Genomic DNA, 10425 nt, shown 5'->3' on the forward strand with positions numbered 1-10425 from the left:
GTGACGTCATTGTAAGAGCTGACGAACTTGAAGTCGCTGGTGCGCGAGCCCGTTGTTAAGTACGTGTCATAATTGTAAGAACTGCGCAGAGTTCCTGCTCCCTCTACCTCTGCGTAGTTGGGGGGGAAATATGCGCTGGGAATGGCGACTGCGCCGTCAAGCAACAGTCTGGGCTTTCTTCTGCGGCAAAACCTCACCGCTACAATCAGAATAATGAAGGTCAGGAAGAAGGTGGAGACGGACACCAGGGCGATGATCAAATATGACGTTAATCTGGAATTGTTCTCCTCATAAGACATATCTTTCAACTCGGGAACTTCTGCCAAGTTGTCCGAAATCAGCAGATACACCGAGCAGCTTGTAGACAGAGAGGGCTGTCCGTTATCTTTCACTGAGATAACAAGGATCTGCTTCATACTGTCAGATTCAGAAATGTCCCGCTGTGTCCTGATCTCTCCGCTGTGGACAGCAATAGTGAAAAGTCCCGGGTCTGTGGATTTCACCATCTGATAGGACAGCCACGCGTTCTGTCCAGAGTCCGCATCCACAGCGATCACCTTGGAAACCAGGGAGCCCGCCTGAGCAGCTTTGGGGACCATCTCAGTCATGAAGGAGCTCCCTGCTGGAGCAGGGTATAATATCTGCGGAGAGTTATCATTCTCATCTGTTATGAAGACGCTCACACTCACGTTGCTGCTCAGTGGAGGAGAACCATTGTCTCTGGCAACAACGAGGACTTTAAAGCTTCTGAACTGCTCATAATCAAATGATCTCACAGCATGGATCACTCCCGTGTCTCCGTTAATGGACAAAAACGACGACACCGGAACACCGCCGACTTCACTCGACAGCAGAGAATAGAACACCGTGCCGTTCTGTCTCCAGTCCGGGTCTCTCGCCCTTACAGTAATAACAGAGGAGCCGGGTTTGTTATTTTCACACACATAGGCGCTGTAAGACTGTTCATCAAATACAGGCGGGTTGTCGTTCACGTCCGATACCGACAACTGCACAGTTTTAGAGGAAGACAAAGGCGGAGAACCCTCGTCGGTAGCAGTGATTGTAATGTTGTAATCAGACACTAATTCGCGGTCTAGTTCTCCTGTAGTTACCAGCGAGTAATAATTTTTGATGGACGGAATTAACTTGAAAGGAACATTTTGCTGAATGGAGCAACGGACCTGCCGATTTGTCCCGGAGTCTTTATCCTGAACATTGATGATGCCCACCTCTGCGCCAGGTAACGCGCTCTCAGGGATGGGATTCTTCAGAGATTTCAGAAATATGACAGGCACATTGTCATTCATATCAGTGACTTCTATGATCACCTTCGTATAAGACGCTAAACCTGACCCGTCTTTTGCTTGAACACGCATTTCATAATGCGACTTCTCTTCGAAATCAACTGGCCCATTTACCTGAATATCCCCGCTTTTGTGATCAAGCTCAAATATTTTCTTCACTTCATCTGAAACATGTCCAAATTCATATGTCACTTCACCATTCGCTCCTTCGTCTGCATCACTGGCGCTGACTGTAACCACTACGGTGCCTAAAGGAGAATTTTCAGCCAGACTGGCTTTATAGACGCTCTGGCTAAACACGGGGATATTATCGTTAGCATCCAGCACAGTGACGTGTATAACTACAGTACCAGATCTCTGCGGAGTCCCTCCGTCAGACGCAGTAAGTAACAACGTAACCTCCTGCTGCTCTTCGCGATCCAGCTCTTTTTCTAAAACTAACTCACCGTATTTTCCTCCGTCTGTGTTGGTATGAATGAGTAAACCAAAATGATCATTCCTCTGTAGCGTGTAGCTCTGAACAGCGTTTTGCCCGATATCTGCATCGTGGGCCTCATCCAAGGGGAAGCGAGCGCCTTTATCTGCTGATTCTCTAATTTCCAGTCTAATACGATCATTTGCAAATTGTGGCGAGTTGTCATTAATATCTTGAATAAGAAGCGATATTCGATGCAGTTCTAGAGGATTCTCCAGCACAAGCTCAGAATTTAAAACACACGAAGCCTTCTGACCACAAAGCGCTTCTCTGTCAATCCTTTCGGACACAATCAAATCACCAGAATTCACATCAATGTCGCAATAACTTCGGCTGCCTCCTTCAGAATCAATACGAGCGTTGCGAGCAGACAGGCTTTTAACATCCACACCGAGATCCTTCGCTATATTTCCTATGACAGATCCGCGTTTCATCTCCTCCGGAATAGAGTAGCTCACATCTCCAAAGCAAGCAGGCAGGGCGAAAAGAAAGAAAACCAAACAGCGCGTCGAGCTGCTCACAGGGAATGCATAGTTGCACATCTTCAAACCGCAGTTACTGAGAAAGCGTAATGTAATCAAATCTATCAATCCACTTTAATATCGTACATGAAATTTTGTTCCAGAAAAATAAGTTTGAAATTTAAAAGAAAAGAAATCTACGGGTGCCGCGGTCACGATGGTGTCTTGGTATACAAGAGCGAGTCTCCTTTTTCTGAATATTACAACGAAGGGTGGAGAGCCGCATCTAACATACCTACGCTGGCCAACAGCGACACCCTGAGCACTTAGCAAAAACTGCATATGATGAATTCATTTGACGTGTCCATGCGGACATGTGTCCGATATTATCAACGTCTTCATATTTACGCAGAGTTCAGTTGGTTTCACCACAGATGGCTATGGACAAACGCAGTCTCTATTCCGTTATATCATATTCCTACCCGAACGCTTTCACATGACGTCATGCACTGGGCAGCACCGTAGCGTGGTGTTAAGGCGCAGGGCTTGTAACGCATCAGAATTGCAAGGTGGTATTAAGTTGATGTGTTGAATAGCCCACGTTATGCGTCATTAATTGCCTTCAAAAACAAATGGAAATGAGATGAAATCATGCACCGCGCATTACAAGATAAACCACACCGAATAATATACATTCTGGGACTGAGTTTTCGTGAAAACAAACGGGAAACCCATAAGACGGTTACGGTCGGCTGTAAGTTTTAGGAAACTTTGCCGTCTCCTCAAAACAGGTAATACCTCCCGGTTTTAAACTTCAAAAGACTGAAAGAGAAACCTGGGGAAAAGCAACATTTTCTTGCAATGCAGGATCCATCAGAAGAATACTGATCAATCCGCAGACACATCTAAAATCCGGGCTGACGGTGAAATATAATGCTTAAGATGTGAGCGGAGGTATTATACGAAACCTGAGGCTAACAGACAGGACAACGTATGTTACGGAATCCATCCATTAACCGGGGAACCATCGTCTGCCTTACGCACGAGACATCAGGGGCACGTGAGTAACCGAGAGCGCGGACAGCAGAGCTGAAACAAACACCTGAGGACCTGACGTTAAATCTCTTTTTATCAGAAGATTCCACCCCACGTCTGAAAAAGGCAAGAGGCAAGAGGCAAATGGAGCAAAAGCGACCAGACTGCAAAAAAAGAGCAGTATCTGGAGAAAAATAGTCAGTTTATCATTGTTTAAAATGTGAGTAAAAACAAACATCAGTCATAATTAAACAACATTTCCGAAAAACATGAAAGAAATCCACACGCTGAAAAACATGGCTATGCCATTAATTATTGGAAAACCTCTAAAAGAAACAAATTAGGAATATTGGGCTCGATTTCAAATTTCAGACATAAGGAGGAGGAGGAAAAAAACAATTCTAGTTAACACGAAAAACACCGCGTAAAAGTAAAATATTTACCAGTGTTGCGCATTTGGATCCGTTCTCACTGACGCCTCTTTCTTCAGTGCTTTCATTGGGACTCCTCTTCAGCGTCTGGTCAGCGGGGAGAGTGACGTCATTGTAAGAGCTGACGAACTTGAAGTCGCTGGTGCGCGAGCCCGTTGTTAAGTACGTGTCATAATTGTAAGAACTGCGCAGAGTTCCTGCTCCCTCTACCTCTGCGTAGTTGGGGGGGAAATATGCGCTGGGAATGGCGACTGCGCCGTCAAGCAACAGTCTGGGCTTTCTTCTGCGGCAAAACCTCACCGCTACAATCAGAATAATGAAGGTCAGGAAGAAGGTGGAGACGGACACCAGGGCGATGATCAAATATGACGTTAATCTGGAATTGTTCTCCTCATAAGACATATCTTTCAACTCGGGAACTTCTGCCAAGTTGTCCGAAATCAGCAGATACACCGAGCAGCTTGTAGACAGAGAGGGCTGTCCGTTATCTTTCACTGAGATAACAAGGATCTGCTTCATACTGTCAGATTCAGAAATGTCCCGCTGTGTCCTGATCTCTCCGCTGTGGACAGCAATAGTGAAAAGTCCCGGGTCTGTGGATTTCACCATCTGATAGGACAGCCACGCGTTCTGTCCAGAGTCCGCATCCACAGCGATCACCTTGGAAACCAGGGAGCCCGCCTGAGCAGCTTTGGGGACCATCTCGGTCATGAAGGAGCTCCCTGCTGGAGCAGGGTATAATATCTGCGGAGAGTTATCATTCTCATCTGTTATGAAGACGCTCACACTCACGTTGCTGCTCAGTGGAGGAGAACCATTGTCTCTGGCAACAACGAGGACTTTAAAGCTTCTGAACTGCTCATAATCAAATGATCTCACAGCATGGATCACTCCCGTGTCTCCGTTAATGGACAAAAACGACGAAACCGGAACACCGCCGACTTCACTCGACAGCAGAGAATAGAACACCGTGCCGTTCTGTCTCCAGTCCGGGTCTCTCGCCCTTACAGTAATAACAGAGGAGCCGGGTTTGTTATTTTCACACACATAGGCGCTGTAAGACTGTTCATCAAATACAGGCGGGTTGTCGTTCACGTCCGATACCGACAACTGCACAGTTTTAGAGGAAGACAAAGGCGGAGAGCCCTCGTCGGTAGCAGTGATTGTAATGTTGTAATCAGACACTAATTCGCGGTCTAGTTCTGCAGTAGTTACCAGCGAGTAATAATTTTTGATGGACGGAATTAACTTGAAAGGAACATTTTGCTGAATGGAGCAGCGGACCTGCCGATTTGTCCCGGAATCTTCATCCTGAACATTGATGATGCCAACCTCTGCGCCAGGTAACGCGCTCTCAGGGATGGGATTATTCAGAGATTTCAAATATATCACAGGTGCGTTGTCATTCATATCAGTGACTTCTAGGATCACCTTCGTATAAGACGCTAAACCTGACCCGTCTTTTGCTTGAACACGCATTTCATAATGCGACTTCTCTTCGTAATCCACTGGCCCGTTCACCAGAATTTCTCCAGTTTTGTGATCAAGCGAGAACAATGTCTTAACGTCATCTGAAACATGCCCAAATTCATACGTCACCTCGCCATTCGCTCCCTCGTCTGCATCACTGGCGCTGACTGTAACCACTACGGTGCCTAAAGGAGAATTTTCAGCCAGACTGGCTTTATAGACGCTCTGGCTAAACACGGGGATATTATCGTTAGCATCCAGCACAGTGACGTGTATAACTACAGTACCAGATCTCTGCGGAGTCCCTCCGTCAGACGCAGTAAGTAACAATGTAACCTCCTGCTGCTCTTCGCGATCCAGCTCTTTTTCTAAAACTAACTCGCCGTATTTTCCTCCGTCTGTGTTGGTATGAATGAGTAAACCAAAATGATCATTCCTCTGTAGCGAGTAGCTCTGAACAGCGTTTTGCCCGATATCCGCATCGTGGGCCTCATCTAAGGGGAAGCGAGCGCCTTTAACCGCAGATTCTCCGATTTCCAGTCTAATACGATCATTTGCAAATTGTGGCGAGTTGTCATTAATATCTTGAATATGGAGTGATATACGATGTAATTCCAAAGGATTCTCCAGCACAAGCTCAGAATTTAAAACACACGAAGCCTTCTGTCCACAAAGCGTTTCTCTGTCAATCCTTTCAGACACTATCAAATCGCCAGAATTCACATTAATGTCGCAGTAATTTCGACGGCTTCCCACAGTATCAACACGAATGTTGCGAGCAGACAGGCTTTTAACATCCACACCGAGATCCTTCGCTATATTTCCTATGACAGATCCGCGTTTCATCTCCTCCGGAATAGAGTAGCTCACATCTCCAAAGCAAGCAGACAGGGCGAAAAGAAAGAAAACCAAACAGCCCGTCGAGCTGCTCACAGAGAATCCGTTATATCCCATCATCAGTTCGAAATTATAATTGGGTCGCTGTGTAACCCGAATTTTCTTCTATAGAAGTATCTCAAATGAAGAGACGAAATAATTTCCAACCTAAACGAAAACGGATGTACAGTTCGGCTCGTTCTATGGTTTTCTATCCTACAGCAGTGAAATGCCCGTTTCTAAATATTACGATAGTGGGTGGAGAGGTGAGTCTTGCGTCCCTTTGCTGGTGAATAGCGACACTCGGAGTACTTTTCAGAAACTGCACATACTAGCGAGAAGTACATCTACAGGCATTATTATTATTATTATTACTATTATTATTATTTCTTTTTTGAAATCATTGTGGGTTTCGACGCTCCCATGTCACAGTGTCTATAGATAGCCGCAAGCGCTAGTTTCGAATGATTTTCGCCATGTAAATTAGGTTTCTGTATTGGTTCACATACAGTATTCTATACAGGTTTCTTGCTTGTTTGATTTTTAAAGTGACCTTAAAGAGAAAACATTTTCTGAAGAGAAACACAATATACAATATTCCGGAAATTCATGGGGACAAAAACCTTGACTGTTCTTTCAATTGATGATAACACACCGGTTTTTAAAATAACGCACATGTAGGCTACATTACATGCAGTTACTATGGTATATGAGATGAGCTGTAAGGAAAGGTTTAATTTAAATCAAATATCATCCTGAAAATAATAACCAAAAACTATAAAGAAAAATTTCGTGTTTATCCCAAACAACTACATCACTAATGTTTTGCTGAGTTCGAGCTGCTTTGGAAACATACAAATAATATTTCTGGTAATTAAAATCATCAATGAGTGCATGGAAGAAAAGCAATGTTTCCGAAATCACACTCTGGAGAGCATTAAATAAAGGAAAAATACCGGTGATCTGCTAAATGTTCTGACACTCGAAACGCAGTGCAATATTGACTTTAAAAACTTTCGCATGTAACATAGAGACATAATGCTCTCTGGGATACATTTTCTCCTGAATGAGATTTCATTATTTCATACAGCGCTAAATAACAAGAAATCGGTACTGTCGTTGGTGATCAGTAAAACTTAACCATAAGAGCACACATGCAGAAATTCTACAGTCATCTCTGTCAGTCAGATTAATCCAATACTCTCAATATCACATTTCATTTTCCTTCGCAGGCGTTCACTTTTAGAGCGGCTGATGCCGCGAACAATTTCACGTCGTATGCCTACAGCTGGCAATAGACTGAGGCAGTTCAGGCTAAGCACCTCGCGCGAGGGTAACGCAGCAGTGGCCCTCCTGGGAATCGACCCATGATCCTCTGCGTAACGATACCCAACTCCTGCCATTATGCCACAGTGCTGCCTGATAATATCACCAGTAAAGTTAAACAGCCAGCGATAATCAGGAAGGACACACAGGGATACATTTTACTGAAGTACAAAGTAGGAAATCATAACATGAACCAGGAAGAAAATTCACATTGCACAAATACCAAAAATGCATTAATACATATGTTCCGAAGACAGCCCCGATTGTTTGCACACAGCCTCTAATACAAAAGCAAATGTGAGTAAATTAAATTCTGAAAAGATGTTTGCAAATTAATTAAGGCGTTGAAACGAGATATACGAAGAGATATCCAAACCCTATTGCTTACATATGCATTTTTTTAAATGAGCATTCTGAATGAAAAAGTCATGAGACAATAGCCTACCGTGGTAATACAATGAGAGTTGTGAAAACAAAATAATATAAATTATTTACCAGAGTTGCGCATTTGGATCCGTTCTCACTGACGCCTCTCTCTTCAGTGCTTTCATTGGGACTCCTCTTCAGCGTCTGATCAGCGGGGAGAGTGACGTCATTGTAAGAGCTGACGAACTTGAAGTCGCTGGTGCGCGAGCCCGTTGTTAAGTACGTGTCATAATTGTAAGAACTGCGCAGAGTTCCTGCTCCCTCTACCTCTGCGTAGTTGGGGGGGAAATATGCGCTGGGAATGGCGACTGCGCCGTCAAGCAACAGTCTGGGCTTTCTTCTGCGGCAAAACCTTACCGCTACAATCAGAATAATGAAGGTCAGGAAGAAGGTGGAGACGGACACCAGGGCGATGATCAAATATGACGTTAATCTGGAATTGTTCTCCTCATAAGACATATCTTTCAACTCGGGAACTTCTGCCAAGTTGTCCGAAATCAGCAGATACACCGAGCAGCTTGTAGACAGAGAGGGCTGTCCGTTATCTTTCACTGAGATAACAAGGATCTGCTTCATACTGTCAGATTCAGAAATGTCCCGCTGTGTCCTGATCTCTCCGCTGTGGACAGCAATAGTGAAAAGTCCCGGGTCTGTGGATTTCACCATCTGATAGGACAGCCACGCGTTCTGTCCAGAGTCCGCATCCACAGCGATCACCTTGGAAACCAGGGAGCCCGCCTGAGCAGCTTTGGGGACCATCTCGGTTATGAAGGAGCTCCCTGCTGGAGCAGGGTATAATATCTGCGGAGAGTTATCATTCTCATCTGTTATGAAGACGCTCACACTCACGTTGCTGCTCAGTGGAGGAGAACCATTGTCTCTGGCAACAACGAGGACTTTAAAACTTCTGAACTGCTCATAATCAAATGATCTCACAGCATGGATCACTCCCGTGTCTCCGTTAATGGACAAAAACGACGAAACCGGAACACCGCCGACTTCACTCGACAGCAGAGAATAGAACACCGTGCCGTTCTGTCTCCAGTCCGGGTCTCTCGCCCTTACAGTAATAACAGAGGAGCCGGGTTTGTTATTTTCACACACATAGGCGCTGTAAGACTGTTCATCAAATACAGGCGGGTTGTCGTTCACGTCCGATACCGACAACTGCACAGTTTTAGAGGAAGACAGAGGCGGAGAACCCTCGTCGGTAGCAGTGATTGTAATGTTGTAATCAGACACTAATTCGCGGTCTAGTTCTCCTGTAGTTACCAGCGAGTAATAATTTTTGATGGACGGAATTAACATGAAAGGAACATTTTGCTGAATGGAGCAGCGGACCTGTCGATTTGTCCCGGAGTCTTCATCCTGAACATTGATGATGCCAACCTCTGTGCCAGGTAACGCGCTCTCAGGGATGGGAATATTCAGAGATTTCAAATATATCATAGGCGCGTTGTCATTCACATCAGTGATTTCTATAATTACGGTCGAAGAAGAGACTAAACCAGACCCATCTTTGGCTTGGATTCGCATTTCATATGCAGACTCTTCTTCAAAATCAATTGGCTGATTTATTAGAATATCTCCCGTTCTGTGATCAAGCTCAAATATTTTCTTCACTTCATCTGAAACATGCCCAAATTCATACGTCACCTCGCCATTCGCTCCCTCGTCTGCATCACTGGCGCTGACTGTAACCACTACGGTGCCTAAAGCAGAATTTTCAGCCAGACTGGCTTTATAGACGCTCTGGCTAAACACGGGGATATTATCGTTAGCATCCAGCACAGTGACGTGTATAACTACAGTACCAGATCTCTGCGGAGTCCCTCCGTCAGACGCAGTAAGTAACAATGTAACCTCCTGCTGCTCTTCGCGATCCAGCTCTTTTTCTAAAACTAACTCACCGTATTTTCTTCCAACTGCGTTCGTGTGAACAGCCAGAGTAAAATGATCATTCCTCTGCAGAGTGTAGCTCTGAACCGCGTTCTGCCCGATATCCGCATCGTGGGCCTCACCTAAGGGGAAACGGGCGCCTTTACCCGCAGATTCTCTAATTTCCATTTCAATGCGATCATTTGCAAATTGTGGCGAGTTGTCATTCATATCCTGGATGTGAAGTGATATACGATGCAGTTCTAGAGGATTCTCCAGCACAAGCTCAGAATTTAAAACACACGAAGCCTTCTGACCACAAAGAGCTTCTCTGTCAATCCTTTCAGACACTATCAAATCACCAGAATTCACATCAATGTCGCAATAACTCCGACGTCTTCTTTCAGTATCAATACGAGCGTTGCGAGCAGACAGGCTTTTAACATCCACACCGAGATCCTTCGCTATATTTCCTATGACAGATCCGCGTTTCATCTCCTCCGGAATAGAGTAGCTCACATCTCCAAAGCAAGCAGGCAGGGCGAAAAGAAAGAAAACCAAACAGCGCGTCGAGCTGCTCACAGAGAATCCTTTGTAGCCCATTTTCAGATCGATATTGTAGGGAATTCGCACTTTAATCCAGTCCTTATATATGTCAAAATATCCCCCATGAAGACACCCAGTAAACGATGAATGCTGTCCTAAATTAATGAAAAGAGATGTCCAGTTCGGCCCGTTCAATG

At 44.9% G+C, this 10425-nt stretch overlaps 3 protein-coding genes across 3 annotated transcripts in view; all 3 read right to left on the reverse strand.

Moving 5' to 3' along the window:
- The window catches only part of LOC118790784 (protocadherin gamma-C5-like), a 91536-nt gene extending 89059 nt beyond the window's left edge, over positions 1-2477 (reverse strand). Inside the window, exon 1 of the mRNA XM_036547846.1 lies at positions 1-2477. This exon is cut by the window's left edge and continues 91 nt beyond it. Within this exon, the coding sequence (XP_036403739.1) occupies positions 1-2321 (2321 nt within the window). The 5' untranslated portion in view covers positions 2322-2477.
- Positions 2478-3371: 894 nt separating this feature from the next.
- Positions 3372-6133, reverse strand: LOC118790705 (protocadherin beta-16-like). The gene is made up of 2 exons (XM_036547696.1): positions 3719-6133; positions 3372-3392 (listed from the first exon to the last, which is right to left on the reverse strand). The coding sequence occupies exons 1-2, from the start codon at positions 6131-6133 to the stop codon at positions 3372-3374; spliced, it is 2436 nt and encodes an 811-aa protein (XP_036403589.1).
- Positions 6134-7294: 1161 nt separating this feature from the next.
- LOC118790706 (protocadherin beta-16-like) lies at positions 7295-10425 on the reverse strand. The gene is made up of 2 exons (XM_036547697.1): positions 7874-10425; positions 7295-7303 (listed from the first exon to the last, which is right to left on the reverse strand). The coding sequence occupies exons 1-2, from the start codon at positions 10283-10285 to the stop codon at positions 7295-7297; spliced, it is 2421 nt and encodes an 806-aa protein (XP_036403590.1). The 5' UTR covers positions 10286-10425.

The sequence above is a fragment of the Megalops cyprinoides genome, chromosome 16 (genome assembly GCF_013368585.1).
Source record: "Megalops cyprinoides isolate fMegCyp1 chromosome 16, fMegCyp1.pri, whole genome shotgun sequence".
NCBI classification, from domain to species: domain Eukaryota; kingdom Metazoa; phylum Chordata; class Actinopteri; order Elopiformes; family Megalopidae; genus Megalops; species Megalops cyprinoides.

What these genes read in the sequence shown, in the direction of transcription:
- LOC118790705 (XM_036547696.1), bottom strand. Translation starts at nt 6,133, where the DNA reads ATGATGGGATATAACGGATTCTCTGTGAGCAGCTCGACGGGCTGTTTG. An exon ending in GATCCAAATGCGCAACACTG is followed by an intron (nt 3,393 to 3,718) that starts GTAAATATTTTA and finishes TGCCTTTTTCAG; the next exon opens with ACGTGGGGTGGAATCTTCTG.
- LOC118790706 (XM_036547697.1), bottom strand. Translation starts at nt 10,285, where the DNA reads ATGGGCTACAAAGGATTCTCTGTGAGCAGCTCGACGCGCTGTTTGGTT.